The 22,073-nt window shown below is 47.1% G+C and overlaps 3 protein-coding genes and 1 non-coding gene across 4 annotated transcripts; 3 read left to right on the plus strand and 1 right to left on the minus strand.

Moving 5' to 3' along the window:
- Positions 1 to 2,943: 2,943 nt before the first annotated feature.
- LOC4325806 (glycosyltransferase BC10-like) lies at positions 2,944 to 4,803 on the plus strand. The gene is made up of 2 exons (XM_066304425.1): positions 2,944 to 3,552; positions 3,856 to 4,803. Exons 1-2 carry the CDS (start codon positions 2,944 to 2,946, stop codon positions 4,618 to 4,620), a joined length of 1,374 nt encoding a protein of 457 aa, XP_066160522.1. The 3' UTR covers positions 4,621 to 4,803.
- On the minus strand, positions 3,746 to 3,818 carry TRNAF-GAA (transfer RNA phenylalanine (anticodon GAA)). Its single transcript has one exon. It is a non-coding gene; the product is annotated as a tRNA-Phe (tRNA).
- A 1,634-nt stretch (positions 4,804 to 6,437) lies between the features above and the next one.
- Positions 6,438 to 8,935, plus strand: LOC4325808 (probable leucine-rich repeat receptor-like protein kinase At1g68400). The gene is made up of 2 exons (XM_015779316.3): positions 6,438 to 7,904; positions 7,976 to 8,935. The coding sequence occupies exons 1-2, from the start codon at positions 6,500 to 6,502 to the stop codon at positions 8,662 to 8,664; spliced, it is 2,094 nt and encodes a 697-aa protein (XP_015634802.1). The 5' UTR covers positions 6,438 to 6,499; the 3' UTR covers positions 8,665 to 8,935.
- Positions 8,936 to 15,312: 6,377 nt separating this feature from the next.
- LOC9268840 (uncharacterized) lies at positions 15,313 to 18,400 on the plus strand. Its single transcript, XM_026022575.2, has one exon. The coding sequence runs from the start codon at positions 15,983 to 15,985 to the stop codon at positions 18,266 to 18,268; it is 2,286 nt and encodes a 761-aa protein (XP_025878360.1). The 5' UTR covers positions 15,313 to 15,982; the 3' UTR covers positions 18,269 to 18,400.
- Positions 18,401 to 22,073: the final 3,673 nt, after the last annotated feature.

Raw genomic sequence — 22,073 nt, forward strand, 5'->3', positions numbered from 1 at the left:
ATCAGACACGACTCTTATCTCTAACAAACTCTAAGATACCATAAGTCTTTGCGGATGCCCAAACATATCTCTAAGTAAATTACATAAAATATCCTAATTAATAGATACAATTGCCTTCTCAGGACTCTATTCATGTGTGGCAATCACCATGAAGCTTATTAACTCAACCCGACAACGTATTCCTTGTCATATTGTCGGATTTGGCTCAATCGGCTAACCCTGTCCAACTCAGACTCTGCCGATCCTGATCACAGCCGATTCGGACTTCAGCCGATTCTTGCTTTGTCTCTGAAACGATCTTGGATTTAGATTCCGCTTCGATCTGATCTCTATCTTTGATACTCAGATTACCAAATTTGGTCGTTAACATTCTCCCCTTCATCTTATATAAGAGAGGGTTAGCGGTCCCGAGATTAGGGCATCTCCACAACTCGGTTAGACATTCCATTATTCATACGCGCTGTCGGCTATCTCATTGCTGACATGCGCACACGCACACCGGCATAGATCCAATCTACACCATCTGTAGTAGGGTATTACCTTATCCTAAGGGTATGAACCAGTATAAATCTATATCACCATCTCTCCTCGATCTAGTGCACCCCGTAAATAATATTGCTGATACTAGAAATCGACACTAGGAATTGACAAAAAAGTAACTAATAGAATCCAAATCATTTATAAATTGTCTCAAATTGCCATGTATTTTTAGAGAAAAACAACAATCCATTAGCTGGGCTCTAGGTTTGTTAGTGTTTAACAATTTCTGGCCGAGCTACTATCGGTTTCCATACTATAGCTAGTAGTGTATTTACACAGATGGAGCTACTGTTAGTTTAGTTCATGGGTGAACAGTTTTTGCGTGTCACATCAGATATACTAACATATATTTAAAGTATTAAACGTAGTCTAAGAACAAAACAAATTACAAATTCCGCCTGTACAAACTACGAGATAAATTTATTTAGCCTAATTAATCCGTCATTAGTAAATGTTTACTGTAGCACCACATTGTCAAATCATGGTGCAATTAGGCTTAAAAGATTTGTCTTGCAATTTACACGTAATCTGTGTAATTAGTTTTTTTCTATATTTAATACTCTATGCATATATCTAAACATTAGATGTGATAGGGTGAAAAGTTTTTGTGTGGGAAGGTCTTACATAAGATTCTGATAGGTGATGCCTGCCTTCCTAGGCCCGCATGTCAGTCACGTACATCCGATGAACCTCTTCCGTATCACACCCTTTTGTTGAGTGTTTTGACCCGGATTCTTCTGATCCTGGTGTATTAAACCGGAGGCGAACAATCCTGGCAAGCTAAAACTATCTGTCATCGTCACTGTGCTTGTACTGTTCTCCAGTTCTACTCCTACGTTGTATTCTTAAGCTTCCAAAGTTGACCGGGACAGCACACGGCTTGAGCTACGTAAGCCGAATGCAGAAAGTTCTGCTAGACTGACGAAACCACACGCTAAGTCCCTAACCTGTCGGTGTTAAACATTCGATCAATTGTAGTTTGGAACAAAAATAGTTTTATCTGATACAAAATCCTAACTAAAATAGTGAGTATATTTCACAGGAAATGATTATACAGTATTCCAGGGAGTGAAGAATCCTTCTAATAATGTTACGCAATAGGAAGAAAAAAAATAAAACATCGTGGTGTGTCATCAGATCCAATGACAACAATGATCAAGATGATTATCTACAAGACTTCACTCATGTTGGAAATATTAAGAATCTCAAAAGCTCAATAACGAAGAAGCATTAACGAACAAGAGACGGGATTTTTTCTTAGAGAAGAATCATTAATAAATAGGAGGTGTAAATTTTCTAATTAAAAAGTTGGCTATAAATTACCCAGCATGAACAAGGATGGTGTGTCATCTAAAACATCACTAGAGATGTTAGTATAGATGTCAAAGCAGTAAACTGATCAAACTATAAGAAAGTGCAACAAAAATAATACAGATTTAGAAATCAACAAAAGAATAAAATGTGGATACCACATAACAAGTAATATCTACGCGAACAGAAATTATTAGACATAATAAAACAACCTACAAAAAAGATTTCAAACAGAGAAAGAAGGTAATGAGGAGATGATGTTGAAATAGGAGATTGAAAAATTAATCAGAGTAAGGCAGCATTTTAGCCGATATCAACATTAAGGCCCTATCTAGTATGGCTCCAACTCCTGAATTCTTTTAGAAATTAATTTCATATAGTAAACTAAAGTAGCTTTATTAATCCCCTTATTTTGGTCCAAAATATGAACACAAATGTTTCAACCTAATAACCTTAATCTACCAGCATCTGTAACTCTAATAATTACTGAAGCTAGAAAGAAAAACCAGGCAAGAGAACATTCAAGTTTGATTTGTGCTAAACAAGACCAATGTGCTAGATCTTTTGCATTGCCCACATGTTCTCTCTTATCATATTGGTACAATTTGGTTCCAAACCAAATTTTTCCTTACCACAAGTACCCTATTAAAATTTTTGCAGTGATAAAGCTTGTAGTACATCACACCAGACTAGCCCTAATAGCACTTGGTTGTGTGTATGATCTCGTAATATTATTAAGGTATTGTTGTTATAATTAAAGACACTAAAGATAAATATTTAATCGAGTTACATAGGAAGGAATACCAATCAAGAGAAACTAAAAAAAATTAAATGTCATATTGGAGGGGGAAGAAGAAAAGTGTAGTAGACACATATCACTTGTAGTACTAGTTATTAAACAGAGCAAGAGAATTCCCTCAAAAAATAAACAGAGGAAGAGAAGAATCTACAGCTAATATATATTGCTTCCTTGGTACAGTTCCTAGTTCCCACAAATGAGGAAATTAATTAATCAATCGATGCGAACTTTTGCATCTACAAGCTACGTTAATTTTAAGTAGAGATAGATCAAAGCGGTGAGTTGCATGACTCATGTTCGACACAGATCAAATCGCCACGAACAACATGAACAAGCCTATGGCTGCCACTCACTCAGGCAGCAGCCTCCTCAAAGCAGTGCCAATGCTGCTCCTCTTCTCTTCAGGATTTATCCTGGGCATGATCTCCATCGCCAACTTCCCTAAATTCTACGAATCGCCTTTGCTATCGCCGATGTTACACTCCCTTGTACCATCATCATCACGGCCAATAATGCAGCCATCGCCATCGCCGGAGACACCGTGCGTGTGGCCACCACCATTGCCGTCGTCTACTCCAACTCCGGCGCCGTCACCGCCATCGACACCGACAGGGTTGATGGGGTTCCTTGCGCCGAGCGGCGTGACGCACAACATGACCGACGAGGAGCTCCTGTGGAGGGCGTCCATGGCGCCGAGGGTGTCTCGCGCGCCGTACAGCCGCGTGCCCAAGGTGGCGTTCCTGTTCCTGGTGAGAGCGAAGCTGCCGTTGCGGCTACTGTGGGAGAAGTTCTTCGCGGGGCACGGGAAGGAGCTCTACTCCATCTACGTCCACTCCGATCCTCATTTTGCTGCCTCGCTGCCGACCGACTCTGTCTTCTATGGCCGCATGATTCCAAGCCAGGTTCGTAACACTGTAACAGAGCATGCAAATTGACCTCGATTATTTTGTTCTTCCAAGTTGATTTCGTTCTTTGCATGGAAACAATTCGTAATAGAGAGCAAAACTAATCCAGGTTCGTAATAACACAGTGACAGATCAAATTTTGTTTTATTTAGTTGTTTGCATGAATTTTTTTTTTCAAAAAATAGAATAATGCGGTGAGCGTGGATCGAACACGCGACCTTCAGATCTTCAGTCTGACGCTCTCCCAACTGAGCTATCCCCGCTTACGTTGTTTAACGTTGATTACACCTGAATCATTAGTTAATTACTTTCACTAGCCGGTTAGTTGTGGTAGGTAAATATCGTTCTGACGATCTCAAGCTAGTAACTGTGCGTGCGTTGCGATTAAAATTTTGTGCACGCGTGCATTTGCAGAGGACGACCTGGGGCGACGCGAACCTGGTGGAAGCGGAGCGTCGGCTGCTAGCGAACGCGCTGCTGGACCTATCAAACGAGCGCTTCGCGCTGCTGTCCGAGTCGTGCATCCCCATCTTCGACTTCCCCACCTTGTACGCTCACCTCACCGGATCCAACGACAGCTTCGTCGACTGCTTCGACAACGCCGGCGCCCGCGCGCGCTACAGGCCGGCGCTGTTCGCGCCGCACAACATCACGGCGGCGCAGTGGCGCAAGGGGTCCCAGTTCTTCGAGATGGACCGCGCCCTCGCCGTCGAGGTCGTCTCCGACGAGCGCTACTTCCCGGCGTTCCGCGACTCCTGCGCCGGGCGCAGGGGCTGCCTCATCGACGAGCACTACATCCCGACGCTGGTCAGCCTGCTCCGGTGGCGCCGCAACGCCAACCGGACGCTCACGTACACGGAGTGGCGGCCGAGGAGGCCTCACCCGAGGAGCCACGGCGCACGGGACGTCACCGAGGAGCTCTTCGGGAAGATGAGGGGCGGCGCCGGCAACTGCACGTACAACGGCAAGGCTAGCGACGTTTGCTTCGTGTTCGCGCGCAAGTTCTCGCCCGACGCGCTGGCGCCGCTGCTCGAGCTGGCTCCCAAGGTTATTGGCTTCGGCTGAGATGCAGAGATCGATCGGTTTTTTTCGTTCGTTTCTAGTACGTATTTTGTGGTGGATGCGTGCATATGTCTGCATGCTTCATCAGGCATCCGGTACATATACTTGTCAATTTCTACTGTCTTTCCAATTTTCAATTGTATCATTCTATTACCAAAAAAATAAATAAATAAAAACTTTGCGACCGATACTGGCGATTCTGACCATCTCGGCAATACTTGTACTGCCCAAGAAAAGAAAAGAGAAGAAACAAGCAACGCGTCATCTTTTGTTGTCCTTTGAAGTAATAGTCTTTCCACTTGTGCATCTTCGAATACGGAATTGACCCCCGAGGTTTACTGTCACATGGTGATCGCACACGTAGCTTTGGTTCGCAGTTTTGCACCGACATCATATCGAATCGTGCACGTTCGGTGATCCATGCAGCACACCCCAGCGAGCCGCGCGGCGCGGCGCCGCGCCACGGCAAGGAAACCTTGCGAGGAATTCCCTCCGTACCCAAAAAAAGGAGTTTTCGTGTCTAATTTTAATTGTCCGTCTTATATGAATTTTTTTTATAATTTGTATTTTCATTATTGTTAGATGATAAAACATGATTAATATTTCATGCGTGACTTGTGTTTTTACTTTTTTTCATAATTTTTTTAAATAAGACGGACGGTCAAACGTTGGGCACGAAAATCAGGTTTGTTTTTTTTGACGTACTCCGGCGCGTGTACGTGTTTGCCCGCGCCGCGCGACGCGAGGCGACGCACACGGTACGACGCGTACACCGAGGCCGGATCGCGCTTTTGGCACGTGTTAATGCTCGAGAGTCGTGTGGGCTTGGTGTCGAAACTGGACCGAAATTGGGGAGTCGATGATTAGGCCCATGGACGAACATATATAATCTCCCTTTTTCTTCCTCTCTCCTCAGAGAAACACTTTAAAAAAGGCCCAATTAGCAATCTGCTCCGTACGATCTCCTAAAAGAACTGCCACCCCGTACGATGGATTTGGCGCACTCACCTCTGCAGCTCTGCAAGGCTGCATATAGTATTCCCACTGACAACCTCTCATACTTGTCTCTCTCGCGCACTTCCACCCAAAGCTAAAAAACATCCATCCCCATATACTGTAGGAGTACTCCATAGGAGGAGTATGTACATAATGGAATCAAGACTCCAAAAGGTACTCCTAAATTGATAATCGTCGTGAACAAATAGCCACCGGTAATCTGAATGGAGGACTACATATATAGCCGCCGGTAATGCTAGAAATTTCATCCTCTCGGCAAATAAAATACACCCAGTCCCAAAGGTAAAACCCCAACACTCCGTTGTCACGTGCGCGTGCGCCGCTAGTATAGCTGCGGTGCGCGCCTATTCTTGGCGCCATAATGAAGCCCAGATTGCACATAATCGCCGCTAATCCTAAAAAAAGCTCACCTTCATCGCTCACATCCCGAGAGTCTCGCCAATCTATGCAGCAATAATTACAACGAGCAAAAGCCCACCCGAGTAAAAAGGGGCCCACTGAATTCCGACCGGACATGATGCCCAAACATTTCCGCATTTCCGCTCCTCTCTTTTTTACCCTTGACATGTCCCCATCAACCAGCATGGCCCCACCCGTCATCCACACCTTCACCTGCTCCCCAAATCCATCCATGGCGCCACACGTCACCACCTTCTCACACCCTCGTCTTCGCGAGAGCTCGTCACTGTCACTGAGTTGTGGGCCCCTTCTGTGTGTGAGTATCACTGTGCGTGCGGTGGTGAAGCTGTGGAGGAGGGGGAGCGTCAGACAAGAACCCCCTTCGTCTCGCCGCTGTCACGACCGTCGCCGCACACAAGCCAAACGCGAGGTCAAGCTCGAACAAAAGAAACGCATAGGGAGCAGCATGCCTCGCAACAGCGGCGGCGGCGCCAGCGCCATTCTGCTGCCGCTCTTCTTGTCGGCACTGCTGCTTCGATGCTTCGTGTGTTATGCCGACGGCGGCGGCGGCGGCTCGCTGGACGCCGACGTCGCGGCGCTGTCGGACTTCCGGCTGGCCGCCGACCGGTCAGGCGCGCTGGCGAGCTGGGACCTGGCAGCCAACCCAGCGCCGTGCGGGACGTGGCGGGGTGTCAGCTGCGCGGGTGGGCGGGTGACGAGGCTGGTGCTCGAGGGTTTCGGCCTGTCCGGCGACGCCGCGCTCCCGGCGCTCGCGAGGCTTGACGGCCTCCGCGTGCTTAGTCTCAAGGGGAACGGCCTCACCGGCGCCATTCCCGACCTCTCGCCGCTCGCGGGGCTCAAGCTGCTGTTCCTCGCCGGCAACTCGCTGTCCGGCCCGATACCGCCGTCGATTGGGGCGCTGTACCGGCTGTATCGCCTCGACCTGTCGTTCAACAACTTGTCCGGCGTCGTGCCACCGGAGCTCAACCGGCTCGACAGGTTGCTCACGCTGCGGCTGGACTCCAACCGGCTCAGCGGCGGGATTGACGGCATTGCGCTCCCTGTGCTGCAAGACTTCAATGTCTCCAACAATCTTTTGACGGGGAGGATTCCGGTGGCGATGGCCAAGTTTCCGGTTGGGGCGTTCGGCGGGAATGCTGGTCTCTGCAGCGCGCCGCTGCCGCCGTGCAAGGACGAGGCGCAGCAGCCGAACGCGTCGGCGGCTGTCAACGCGTCCGCGACGCCGCCGTGCCCACCGGCTGCGGCCATGGTGGCGTCGTCGCCGTCAGCGAAGCCAGCGGGCGCGGCAACCAGCGGCAAGGGAAAGATGAGCTGCGCGGCCGTGGTGGCAATTGTGGCCGGGGACTTCGCCGTGGTCGGGCTCGTGGCCGGGCTGCTGTTCTGCTACTTCTGGCCACGCCTCTCCGGCCGGCGAAGCGCCAGGCGTCTCCGGGAAGGGGAGAAGATCGTGTACTCCTCCAGCCCCTATGGCGCCACCGGAGTGGTCACTGCAGCTGGCGGCACGTTTGAGCGGGGGAAAATGGTGTTTCTGGAGGACGTCAGCAGCGGCGGCGGGAAGCGGTTTGAGCTCGACGACCTGCTGCGCGCATCAGCAGAGATGCTCGGCAAGGGCGGGTGCGGCACGGCGTACAAGGCCGTGCTTGGCGACGGCAGCGTCGTGGCCGTCAAGCGGCTGCGCGACGCCACGGCGGCGGCGGCGTCCAAGAAGGATTTCGAGCACCACATGGCCGTGCTTGGCCGTCTCCGTCACCCGAACATCGTGCCACTCAACGCCTACTACTACGCCCGCGACGAGAAGCTGCTCGTCTACGAGTTCATGCCCAACGGCAGCCTCTTCTCCCTCCTGCACGGTGAGTTCTCTAATTGTTGCATCTCGACATTGATTTCGTCGAACACCTGTTGCTGAAACATGTTATTATAGGTAACCGTGGCCCTGGGCGCACGCCGCTGGACTGGGCGGCGCGGATGCGCATCGCCTCCGCCGCCGCGCGCGGCCTAGCATACATCCACCACGCGAGCCGCCGGGGCAGCGGGACGCCGAGGCTGGCGCACGGCAACATCAAGAGCACGAACATACTGCTCGACAAAGCCGGCGTGGGGCGGCTCGCGGACTGCGGCCTGGCGCAGCTGGGCTCGTCCCCGGCGGCCGCCGCGGCGCGCTCGGCGGGGTACCGCGCCCCCGAGGCGCCCCCGCCGCCGCGGCCGTGGGCGTCGCAGAAGGGCGACGTGTACGCGTTCGGCGTGGTGCTACTCGAGCTGCTGACGGGGCGGTGCCCGGGCAGCGAGCTTCCCAACGGCGGCGTGGTGGTGGAGCTGCCGCGGTGGGTGCAGTCGGTGGTGAGGGAGGAGTGGACGTCGGAGGTGTTCGACCTGGAGCTGATGAAGGACAAGGGCATCGAGGAGGAGATGGTGGCGATGCTGCAGCTCGCCCTGAGCTGCGCGTCGGCGGCGCCCGACCAGCGGCCGAAGATCGGGTACGTGGTGAAGATGATCGAGGAGATCCGCGCGTGCGGGGAGGCGTCGCCGTCGCACGAGTCGATGGACGAGTCCTCCGGCGTGTCCGTGTCCGACTCGCCCGCCGTGTCAGAAGGTGGCGCCATTAGCCAGTGATTAATTTGTCTGTGCCTTTGTGATTTGCGGTTTGGTTTACTTTGGGATTGCTTTTGGTGTGCAGCCGATCTGATTAGCGTCTGCTGTTGGATGGTGTTAAGAGTTCTTTCTGTACATGCATGATTGCTCTGGTTCTGATTCGTTTTGCTGTGTTTTTTAGTAGCACCCGTTTTAGAATGATGAAACTTAGAATTTCTGCAGAGCCGTTCCCTGTGAAAGAAAAAGTCATTCTTCGAATGAATCTTTGTCTCCATTTGGACTTTCGGTGCTAGTATATTTCTTTCTTTTTTTTTCTGGCAGCAGCAGCATTGCTCTGATGCATGACTGATGCTCTGATGCATTGGAGTACTGTATGACTGTTGATTAGTACTGCATGACTGTTGATTAGTGGTACTTACACGTAGGAGAAGAAATGGGAGAGGTAGAGACCGTTGGGTCAGCGAGAGAGACCGGTACGAATGGGTGATGATGGCATGTACAGCACGGGAGGGGGAAGAGAGCCGACCGTTTGCGACGCGATATGGTCCTCGGCTCGTCCGTCGTCCTGTCGCGCCCGTGCCATGGCATCATGGCAACGGGATGCATGATCCCAGCTCGATCCGGCGCCCGCGCCACATGCCGATGGTTTTCAGGGCTGCATCTGCTCCGACGTTGGCTAGGGCAAGTGACTGCAGGAAGAGAGGAAGGCAAGTGAGAGCCTGTGCCTGTCTCGACACCGGTGTCTCGTGCTGTGTCTGTGTGGTTGTGCCAGTCCAGAGATGGAAATGCAGCGAGGCAGGCAGGCTGTGGCTCTGCACTGATCTGCATCGCCTGGGAAAAAGTTCTCCCGCCTTCATGCTGCACGACGTGGGCCTAGCGCCATTGGATTACTCGATGCTATAGCTATACTACTACTCCCCGCTGACCAACGAGTACTACCACTAGTAGTACCTTTTCTGGCTTGTCACCGTGCACGAAGCAGTTTGTCCCTTTCAGCTAGCCTCACTCGCTCTTGCGTGTAAAATTCAGATGTTTCAACTTGCTCTTTGCAGCTTTTGGAGTATCGAGATTACTGGTAAGAGTTCTATACAACCGCTCTTTGCCTTTGCACCGTGTTTAGGCTGTGACCCTGTTTAGTTCACACCAAACTCCCCTCAACTCTCAACTTTCCATCACATCCAAAATTTTTCTACACACATAGTTCTTGAAAAAAGTTAGAAGTTTACAGAAAGTTAGAAGTTTGAAAAAAAAGTTAGAAGTTTATGTGTGTAGGAAAGTTTTGGATGTGATGCGATGAGATGGAAAGTTGAAAGTTTGAGGTAGTTGGGGTGAACTAAACATGACCTTTAAGATTGTGTTTAGTTAACACTGAAGATTGGAAGTTTGGTTGAAATTGATACGATGTGATAGAAAAGTTGTGTGTATATGAAAGGTTTGATGTGATGGAAAGTTGAAAGTTTGGAAAAAAAACTTTGGAACTAAACAGGGCTCGTTCCAAAAAAAATTCTTCAAACTTCCAACTTTTCTATCACATCAAAATTTTCCCACACATATGGTTGTGTTTAGTTCACACTGAAGTTTAGAAGTTTGGTTGAAATTGGTACGATGTGATAGAAAAATTGTGTGTGTATGAAAGGTTTGATGTGATGAAAAGTTGAAAATTTGGAAAAAAAAAAACTTTGGAACTAAACAGGGCCAAACTTCCTACTTTTCCGTCTCATCGTTTCAATTTCAATCAAACACCCCGTGAACTAAGCACAGCCTTGGACGAAGGAAAAAGTAATGAACCTATATAAATTACTAGGAACTTTAATATTCGTGCAAACCCCCTCCTAAAATCTATCTTTTATTCTTTCCCTCATCAGCTAACACAATCCTCTTTCTCCTGCTGATCCTGGGACATGTGAAAACGGTACACTAGAGTCCATCCTTTCGAAGAGATCGGCTGTGTTCGTTAGCGGACGTTGCTTTTTTGGATTTGTTGGGAGTGTAGCGTGGTTCTGCCCCGTCCCATTGTTTAGAGTAGTGTTACCCGTCGTACGAGTGTTTATTTTTCTTCCTTGTTTTTGGCTTTATTTTCTTCCTTGCCCTGGCATAGGCCGGTCTACCCGAGTGCGATGTGTAACGAAAACTCTATTCTCTAATATATTGATGTGCAATATTTTCGTGTTGGTATACAATTTTTTTTGGCCGTATCGATATCGTTCCCCTAAAATTAATATAATAATATTATCTTTACTACTTTTAAATTTTAACTTTTTTATTTTCTATCAATATTGTATTGAAGTTGACACTAAAAAATTAAATTTATAAATATATTTTTTTTCTGACCATTTTATAAAAGTAATAAAAAATAATATCGTTTCCGACCATTCCCAGCCGTTTCCATCCCCCTTCCCAATTCACTGCCTCGCTAGCATCGGAAGACACTAGCAGCACTGATAATCCATGCAAGTGCTATACCAGTCTCCGCCGCTCCGAACGACAACGGCTGTGTTCGTTTGGACGTTTTCCCAGCGCGCTACAGTGTTTTGCCCCCGCGCACGCTTTTCAAACTACTACACGGTGTACTTTTTTGTAAAAAGTTTCTATACAAAAGTTGCTTAAAAAAATCAAATTAATTTATTTTTGAAAAAAAATTAGCTAATACTTAATTAATCACGTGTTAATGGACCGTTCCGTTTTCCGTGTTACTGTAGCGCGCTGTGAAAACGTCCAAACGAACACAGCCAACAAGATTCGATCTCCCGCCCGACTGTCTTCCCTGTGTTCCAGCAGCTGGTGGCCGTAGACACCGCCGTAGATCAGATGCCCTTGCCATCGATCCTGCCCACCATTCTCCTCCAACCGACGAGGCCATGGACTTGGACGGACGACGAACGAAGGGATCATCAAGGAGCTCGTCACTGGTCCGTGATGCCGCTGTTGCCAAAGAGGAGGTGCTCAGCAGATAGTAGTAGGAATTTGACTGAAACATGTTTAAATTTTAGGTGACTGAAATCTCAATTCCCATTGGTAAAATTGAGTTTTGCACTCGTGCAAACGTATCACGTGGTGATCGCTGTCCCACCGTAAAACTGGGAATAAATTGAGAAGTAGTGCCCCCCTGAAAGCCTGAACTGAACAAGCTGCGAGCCTGCACTTTACTCTGATCCAGTAATAAGGTGTGTTGCCCATTAACGCATTGATGAGTTTGATGTCGCGGACTGGATTTGGCCAAATCCAATTCACCTCAGCACAATAAATGGTTCCGGTGCCCGGGCATATGTTTTGATTGAATTAGTTAAGTACTAGTCTTAATCATTACTCCATGTTTTCGATTGCATTAGTACTGGTCTTAATGATCACATTATGTTTTCGATTGCCTTAGTACTAGTCGTAATCAACTAATCATCACAATGTATCACGATGTAATCGTATAGGACTCTAATTGCTCACAATATCTCTGTAATCATCATTAGGGTAGCATATGCAACGAAAATCGCATCACAAATAGTATATAGGTATATCGCAGTTTTATCGTCATGAATCTTGATGTTGTGTACCAGAGGGTCAATTCAAAAAAAAAATGTTGTGTACTCCGTACATGAATGAGGTAAGTAGATAAGACCGCCATAGACACACACACAGAGTAGGAGTACAGTACGACCTACCGGCCGGTAGCCGGTAGATGGAGGGATCAGTTGTGTGGACCAAACAGTAACTGCACACTGTGGCCCGGTAGATGTAGATCAGTGTCGTACGTAATAATGTACATTGGCAACTTGGCATCGCCAGTTCGCCGGCCCCCAAGTGGTCCATCGGTAGCATGCAGCAGCGCATGCAACGGCTCCATCGCTTTCGATCAATCGATCAATGAGTTGCTGCACAATGAGTTTGCTGCAGGCCATGCTGCTGGTCGTGGTGGTGGTACACATGAACGGAAAGGCGTTACAAGATGAGGTTGTATACAGTGAAGTGGTTAGGAGGAGACGACCTGATGGCAGCTATGGCCAGGCCAACACAATGGGTTGGGTACTTGGGTTGCTCCTCGCATCTGCCAAAAGGAAAAAGACTGGCTCTCCTCTGTTCATGCTGGGCGGCATCTCCTGCGCCAGTGCATCCCTGCACTTCGTTATTGCAAGTTCAGTTCCAGATGATGCATCAGTTCTAGGTAAGTATTACTACCAGCTAGGCTATGCAGTTGCATACGCACTTTACTCCTCCCGTGTGCTACACATGTCTCTGGCTGTAGTAATGGCCAGTCTAGCTACAGCAGCAGTGAATGTTCGCAAGTACTCCGTATGCGTGTACTCCCCAACACTCGATTCGATTTCGACGCAAGTTGAGGCAAAACACCCGAGATCGATGGCTGCCCTTATTCACGATAGACGAAGCATATGCACATACTATGTATGCAATCATTGAAGGCTGTGTTTAGTTTCTGAAATTGGGGAGAAGTTTGAAAAAAGTTGTTAGTTTGGAAAAAAAGTTAGGAATTTATGTGAGTAGGAAAATTTTATATGTGACGTGATGTGATGAAAAGCTGAGAGTTTGAGAAAAATTTGGTGTGAACTAAACATGGCTGAAGTATACATACGAGATTACCGGTAGCAACAGTTGAGTAGGTGACGAGTATTGATGTGCGCTTCTGTTCCTCCACATGAGGCTAAGCAGATCCCTGGCGTAGGGGGCGTAGTAGCCGGTCGGTGACATTGTGTGGAGGAGTTGCGGTGATCGGTCCCCGTCCGGGAGTGTAGCAGCTGTAGGGTGTATAGAGAGTGCACGTTGTTGCTGGCAGGTGTACAGGCGCGAAAGATAGGGGTAATCTCGCTGGCCAGGAAACGTACAGTGGCCCAAAACCCAAAAGGCGTGCGCGCTGCAGAGAAAGAGAAGTTGTGCGCTTGTGCGGAGCGGAGAGACGAGAGGCGCGCGAATTCCGATTTGGCTACGTGAGGTCCGCGCAAATCTACAGCGATGACGATTGTTCAGAGTTCGGCCGCGGAGGCGCGGAGCGCCCAACTGTGTATTTCCTAAGCGAAACAGGTCAGGGCCGGAACGGAGTGATTGGAGTACAGCTGCAGGCAATCGCCGTGTTTTTGCTAAGTTGAAATGAAGATACTGTTTTGGCTATTCACAGAGATGAGCTGCAGGCAATCGCTGTTTTTCGCTAAGTTGAAATGAAGTTATTGTTTTGGCTATTCACAGAGTTTTTGTCACAACCTTGTGACCGAAATCTGTGATAGGAGGAGAATTGGTTTGTTTTTTAGGAGCGAGGGATGCACACGACTCAGACACTTGGCCCTAAACACACGTACTAAACTTTGTGAGAGAACTCTTCTGGGTGCCAAATTGTGGTCTTCTATCTCAGCCCAATAGGCCAGAGTATGACGGATTGATGGTCTGGATAGCATTTCGAGATAAAATATCAGCCCATACATGGCGATGGGCCCAGGCTTGACAGTACTACAAGCCTAAAAAAGATGCCGATTAATTTGATGAGGAATAAGTTCACTTTGGATCCCTCTATTTGTCGTCCAGTCTAGTTTTCGTCCCTTGATCGCAAAACCGGAAACGACAGGTCCCCCAACTTACGAAACCGTTTAAATAAGGTCCCTCAGTAGTATTTGACCTAGTTTAAGTTGAGGTGACACCTACGTGGCTAATTTGACTCGGTATTCATCTGACGTGGCATTGACGTGGCGCTTACGTGGTAATTTGATCCAAAAATAGTAAAACCTATGGGACCCACATGTCAGTTTCACACACAAAATAATAAAAAATGGTGAGGCCCACGTGGACCCCACCTGTCATCCTCACTACCCTTCTCTCTATCCCCCTCCCTCTATCCTCTCTCTCCCTCTTCTCTCTCCCGCCGGACCGGCGGGCCAAGCGGTGCCGGCGGCGAAGCGGCGGGGAAGGAGAGGCGGCGGCCGGAGTGGTGCGGGAAAGAGCGGGCCGGGCACCCCGACGATGAGGCCGAAGAACAGGAGGTGCGCGGCCACGGCGACAGAGGTGGCCGCCGCGGCGTCGCACGCCACGACGAGCACGCCCGGGAGACCTTCCTGATGGCCCTCGCCACCTTCCCGTGGCTCGACTTGATGGCGTGGAGAATGGACGAGTACCTGTCGTGGATCCGCCGGAGGCTACTCCGCGTCGCCACGTCACTGAACGGGTTGCTCCGCACGGCGGCGAGCGGCGCCGCCGCCGTCATCGCCGCGGCACCACCGGTAGCGGCGACGCTGTCGGAGTTGGTGGCGAGGAAGCTGTCCATGGACAGGTAGTTGCTCTGCGCGTTCTTGATGTTTGTCAGCAGCTACTTGCAGATCTCCGACGCCTCGTCGCTGGCATTGAAGTAGCCCGCCATCGCCAGCTCGATCTCCGACGACGTCCTCCGGTGCATCATTCGCTGCAATTCCATGGGGACGACGTCTTCGGTGCAGCGTGCTGATGTACTCCTCAATGCTCATGGATTCCATGGCTGTGTTCCAATATAAACCAGAATTTCTCAGCATTTGATGGCAAAATGAACTGACACACAAGAACATACAAACAGATGACGAAAAGCTCAATGTTTGTTAGGAATTGGGCCGGCTGCACTACGACCCAACACAGTGAGTAGCCCAATCCTTGGCCCAAGCAAGCCCAACAAAGAGCTAGAAAGGAAGGGATGCTACACTCTCAGGAAAAGGAACAGAACAGAGATCAAACAGGCATCGGCGGCTTCGGCGGCGGCGGCGACTTGGTTTAGGCTGAACCTTGTCGATCTTCATCTCTTCCTCTACTACCTCTCTTGCTACTATCTCTACTGCAGCTACTAGGGCAATCCAGTCTCTCTATTAGCTTGTATCCCTATTCTTATTCTACCTTGTTCTAGTCAAACACTTCCAAGTTGTATTGAGAAGTACCGTTGTTTGATTCTAGTGAAGAAGGTTGCTAACAATCTGGTATCAGAGCTACTCGGTTCGTGGGATTTCTCATCATGGAGGTCTTAGGAAGGCAGCGGTGCAAGGTGGAGGAAGAATTGGGCAAGGGGGGTGTTCAAGAATCTAGCACACACAACCTGTTCGACAGAATGCCAAGCCAACATAAGGTGTTCAAGGATGATGAAAGGATAGCAGAGCCCGTTCCCATCAAGTCCACCATGAACAAGGAGGGAATATCCATGGACGAAGCTTTAGATCGGATTCTTGAGAGGTTTGAGTTGATGGAGGCCAACCGTAGACAAGAGGAGAAGTTCAATCAAATACTATAGAAGTTGGAGGAGGTAGAGGCTCGTAGGAGCAAGGCTGCCGAGGAGACAATTGCAGCCATCAGGGCAACCACCGCTGTCCTCAAGGCTAAATCACCTACAGCACCCATGGCACCACCTACTCCAGCGCCTACCAAGTGTTTGACTGAATGCCCCAACAACAACCTCACTTGGGCGACGGCGAGTTCAAGTCACATTACTGAGGATACTGCTCCAACAGCTGCCTGGGAGCTAGGAAACAACAAGCACAAGGGCCACGCCTCATGCGTCGTCACCAAGGACTCACCCGAGGTCACACCCACCATGTGTTCAACGAAATGCTCCGGTCCTACCGTCGAGCCTGATCTCACTGTGGCTGCAGTGGTTACGTCCGCCACCACTGTCGTGGCCTCTATGGAGTTGGTAGCTGCTGGGAACGCAATCGGTGCCACTTACATCAACAATCTTGACCACCCCAAGGTGACGCATGCTAAGTGTTCGATGTCTGGCTCCGGCGTCAAACGGGGCACTGAACAAGTTGTGCTTGCATTCCCACTCATGGCTAGCCCTGTGGAGTTCACGACATCATTGGTGGAACCATCTCCACCCACGGGGCTGAAGCTTGGTGCTGCCATCTGCGTGGGAGATCAGGTGCCTATGAAGTGTTCGATGAAATGTACTGAGAGTGACAACAAGCCACTGATGGAACACCCCAAGAGAAACCCATGGCCACCTGCTTGGTTAGGATGGAAGAAGTGGTATGTGTCCTGGACTGTAGTCAATTATTCTGATATGAGATTTTATTTCATTCCACCGTGGCCACCGCCACTTAAAGTAGGTTGGCTTGCATTGGTATTTTCTAAATTTGGAGCAGCTCATACTGACATGATGGATATAATGTTGCATTGGACTGATATGAAACCATGGCCTCCACCAAATCAAAATTTGAGAAGTATCATGGTGCATCTATTTGCTTGGAAGCATTGGAAAGTTAGTGTAGAAGTGAGTCTCTTTGCTTGGAACACTAAACAATACATGAATAGTGTGCTACTTATTACAGTTGGCACCAAATGGTTGATTCACTCTGCAGTCAAGGACTGTTTTCTCCAAGGCAAGCCATTCAAACTTGTGGACCCATTGGAACTCATGCAAGTAATTTTTGTGCTATTAGTGCGGGATCCAGATGTTGAGATGTTTCAGATTGGCAGCTACTCTCTACAACCAGAAAATTATCAATTAACTAACTACTTGGTGGCAAGACTATTGAAGCAAGGTAATCTGAAAAAGGTACTCGATGGTGTGGATCATAGCAAAAACATTAAGAAGAGTGATGTTGATGTTGGCGAGGACAATCCTGGTAATATTAGTACTGCAGCAAAAATGTTCATTGATGGTCTTGGTATCAAGGAAGATTCAGACATGCTATGTCCATCAGCCCAGTACATTGATAATTGGTCTACTAAGCTGCTGGATGAGATAAGAAACGGGTGCAATATATATCTGTTAGTAGCACTAATAGATGATGAGCTTAATCCATGGTGTTTCCTCATAGATAAGATATGGTATGATATTTTGGTGCTTCTATTTTTTACTGGGGCTACATGGAAGGTTGAAAGCTATGCACTTCCAATTAAAGATGTTATCCATATGGTTGTTTATTTTGTGCAACCTTTGCAAGGTATTCTGCTCCAAACAAGGCAAGGAAAAATAGAGAATCCTGTCATTTTGGACATAACTTCAGCAACTCAAACTGTCAAGTTTTTGCTCTGTTACAAGTCAACTATTAAGATCTACCCAAGTTGTTCTTCCATGGTACAAATTTCTGCCAGTAAATTCAGAGCTTGTGGGAAGGAGAACATATGCTACATGCTTCTATTGCTTGTATTGAATATTGGTGACTGCACTTTTCTGAGGTCCACTTCCTATATGCTACATGCTTCTATTGCTTGTGCTGAATATTGGTGCCTGCACTTCTCTGAGGTTGTCCAACATGCAATTTGTATTGGATGGATTATCAATTGGGCTATTCTTTTTTGGATGGAGCAAGCTGTATGTTCACCAAGGATTATTTTGCAAATGCCATGGGATCCAGGTGGTGGTAAACTTTTCATAGCTTCAGGCTGCCGGCTTGGGGACAAGCCGGATTCAAAGGAAGGGGTATTGTTAGGAATTGGGCCGGCTGCACTACGACCCAACACAGTGAGTAGCCCAATCCTTGGCCCAAGCAAGCCCAACAGAGAGCTAGAAAGGAAGGGATGCTGCACTCTCAGGAAAAGGAATAGAACAGAGATCAAACATGCATCGGCGGCTTCGGCCACGACGGCGGCGGCGGCGACTTGGTTCAGGCTGAACCTTGTCGATCTTCCTCTCTTCCTCTACTACCTCTCTTGCTACTATCTCTACTGCAGCTACTAGGGCAATCCAGTCTCTCTATTAGCTTGTATCCCTATTATTATTCTACCTTGCTCTAGTCAAACACTTCCAAGTTGTATTGAGAACTACCGTTGTTTGATTCTAGTGAAGAAGGTTGCTAACAATGTTCTATCTCTTTTTTTCTTCTCCCGACTGATCTCACCTTGGTGTGATGGGCACATGAATTGCCCCGATTCCAAAACTCAATTTCTTCGAGTTTCTTAATCTTTTGGGACAAGCACTGTTTCCTTTCTTGGAGTTCCTTGATCTTTTTGGGACAAGCATTGTTGAATTGCCTCTCTTATCCAGATGTGGCTTTGGGAGGCAGTCGGCGCAGATGGGTGGCTCTGGCTGCGTTGGCGGGAGCAGCGACGACGCTGGCGGCGGCAGCTAGGCATCGGCTCCGAGGTGGTCACGCGGTGCCTCGTCGGGCTTCTTGGGTCGCTGCCCCATCCTGCCCGCCAGCGAGAGGCTGTCCTGGGAGAGGCTCAAGAAGGCGATATGCGACGGCGAGGCGCTGTCATTGCCGGCGAGCGCGGAGGCATCGGCAGAGTTGTGCGGGTTCATGAAGGTGACGACGGCGGCGGCGGCAGTCGCAAGGCCGGCGAGGCGGTGACGGTCCATGACGAGGTCGTTGCTGCGGCTGCAGGAGCAGCTCGATACGGCGGCCAAGGGGACGTATGTGCTGGAGCGTGACCTCGACACGGTGAGCCACCCGCCACCCCTCTGTTCCACTCGCCGCTCGCCGCCGCCCCTCTGCACCACCCGCCGCCGCTCGCCATTCTCAGGGTAGAGAGAGAGGGGGGGATAGAGAGAGAGAAGAGGGAGAGAGAGGATAGAGAGAGAGGGGATAGAGAGAAGGGTAGTGAGATGATAGGTGGGGTCCACGTGGGCCCCACCATTTTCTATTATTGTGTGGGTGAAACTGACATGTGGGCCTCATAGGTTTTATTATTTTTGGAATCAAATTGACATGTAAGCGCCACGTCAATGCCACGTCAGATGAAGACCGAGTCAACTTAGTCACGTAGGCGCCACCTCAGCCAAAACCGGGGTCAAATACTGCCGAGGGATCCTATTTAAATGGTTTCGTAAGTTGGGGGACCTATCTTATCCGATTTTGCGATCGAGGGACGAAAATCAGATTGGACGACAAATAGAGGGAGCCAAAGTGAACTTATTCCATTTGATGATGGACTTAAATCCCAGTTACAGTGCTGAGCAGTGTGAGCTGCGCCGAAGCGGGCCAAGCTGCCACTGCATCAGTTTGTGTTCGGTTCGTCTCTCGTTAGTCGTGACTCTCCGCCTTCAACCGGGTAGTTCTAATGGGCGATCGATCGCCCTACCTACCTGGTAGCGATCGGGTAGCCCCCCTCCTCCCCCTCCCTCCCTCCATCTGGTTTCCTTTTTTGGCACCACATTACTTTTCTATTTTAGTAAATTTATGCATCTAAAGTTTATACACCTCAAGTTTACACATCTAAAGTTTAGAGACCAAAAGTTTATAAGTCAAAAGTTTATATATCCGATTCAAATTTGAATTTGAATTCAAATATTTTTTATATATATAGCATTTCTATACATCTAAAGTTTATACACCTAAAGTTTATAAGTCAAAAGTTTATATATCCGATTCAAATTTAAATTTGAATTATATCCGATTTAAATTTGAATTTGAATTCAAATATCCGATTCAAATTTGAATTTGAATTCAAATATTTTTCATATATAGTATTTCTATACATCTAAAGTTTATAGACCTAAAGTTTATATACCCGATTCAAATTTGAATTTGAATTCAAATATTTTCTATATATAGTATTTCTATACATCTAAAGTTTATACACCTAAAGTTTATAGATCCAAAATTTATAAGTCAAAAGTTTACATGCCCAATTCAAATTTGAATTTGAATTCAAATTTTTTATATATAATATTTCTATAAATAAATTTTTCTAACTTTTGTTTTTAAAAATATTTTGTGTGGTGTACTGCAGTAGAAAGAGAAGAAGGGGAGGAGGAAGGGGGAGAGGAGGGAGGAGTATATAGGATAGGAGAGAGGCATGAGGTGATCGCTGGGCAGCGATCACCCGCCCAATAGGAATTCCGCCTTCAACCATGCCGTTTAGAATCTTTCCTACACCTTCGCCAATTGCCAAACGAATATTAGCTGTACTCCATGTAGTCTGTAGAGATCAAGAAGAACGTGAGGGGTGGATCCGACGAACGCATCAATCATAGGATATTTACAAGTCCTTGGCCAATACTCGTTTGAAATAATATTGTAGGCGCATTTGGATTTGGGACGGACCCAAATGGTTGAGGCCTTCTTGTTTGGGGAGTACCGGAGTAGCATATCAGTTTGGTGTTCTCTGGTTCCGTTGCCGCCCTACAACGAGCTAATCCTAATGCTAGCATCAACCGAACAAGTGGATTATCGCGTACGAAGTTTTGTACTGTAAGACTAGATAAAAATAGAAGGGGCCAATTTGCCTACTAACATCACAAAAATCACGGAGTTGGAAGAACTAGATTTGGTCTTTTCATTCTATAAATATAATTTTAATTTATAAACAACATGTTTCTAAAGTTACATTGAATTTAATTTACGCCTCTTAACACATATTTCCATGGTACAGTCAGAGACGAATACGGTCCGACGGATGTTCATTTATGATGTTGTACCAACTGAACCATTTGACAATGATACTCCGTACCCGTAACATAAATATGGAAAATGGAAACAATTAAAAAAACAGAAACAAGAACAGAATTTTTTTTAGGAACTACTTACCGTTTCCTTATTTTATCCTATTTTGTGATAATTATCATTTCTATATCACCCCTTTTCTAAATATTCTAGTATTTGTGGCCTGGTCGATATCTCTATTTAGTTAATAGTTTAGAGAGCCATCATCAACCGAAATCGTGCATGGCTAAAGAGAGATAAATTGTAACTTACATAGTTCAACCTGAATTTATGTGGTCATATTATATTATATTATATATGGTCAAGTTAATTTACATATGTGATTTTATACTTCAATTTTTCCTTCACAAACTACCAGTTTTTTTACCGATATCAGCATGTTTCCATTTGTATAGTCATGGTTTTTATATTATTTGTCCATAAATACTATCTTATTTTTTTTCATATATCTATGTCAATTGATTTATACCATTATAATTAGATATACCATGATTGAATGGTTAATGTATTTACCCTTTTTATGGATTAATATGAGATTTTGTAGTCTTCGTAGTGAATAAGATGCATTTTCTTTAAGTAAATTAGAGTTGGTGTACAATTCTTAACTTTTAGTTACACAAATGATATTATATATATAATTTTTAGATAATGGATGAAAATCTGGTTTCTATATCCGCAGTGGATATACACAATCAGAAGTTACATAAATACTTAAGACCCTGTTTGATTCAGCTTAGAATTATTATAATCTAACTTATTAGTAGTAAGCTGAAACAAACAAATAGATTATTATAGCAGATTATTATAATCTATAAGCCAGATTATTATAATCTAATAAGCTGTTCTAGAGGAGCTTTTTTCAGATTATTGAGTGGCTAAAGACCCACTACCCCTACATACTTGAGAAAAATTACCCACCTATGCCATTAACCGAACAGATAGCTGAGGGCATTATAGACTTTAGCCTTTCAAACCTAATAATCCATACCTCCAATAATCCAGACAAACAAACAACTCACAGCTTATTATATGTCAGCTTATTATAATTCAGCTTATAGTAATCTGGTTTAATAATCTAGATTATAATAATCATAAGCT

Source organism: Oryza sativa, chromosome 1 (assembly GCF_034140825.1).
Source record: "Oryza sativa Japonica Group chromosome 1, ASM3414082v1".
In the NCBI taxonomy this organism is placed as follows: Eukaryota; Viridiplantae; Streptophyta; class Magnoliopsida; order Poales; family Poaceae; genus Oryza; species Oryza sativa.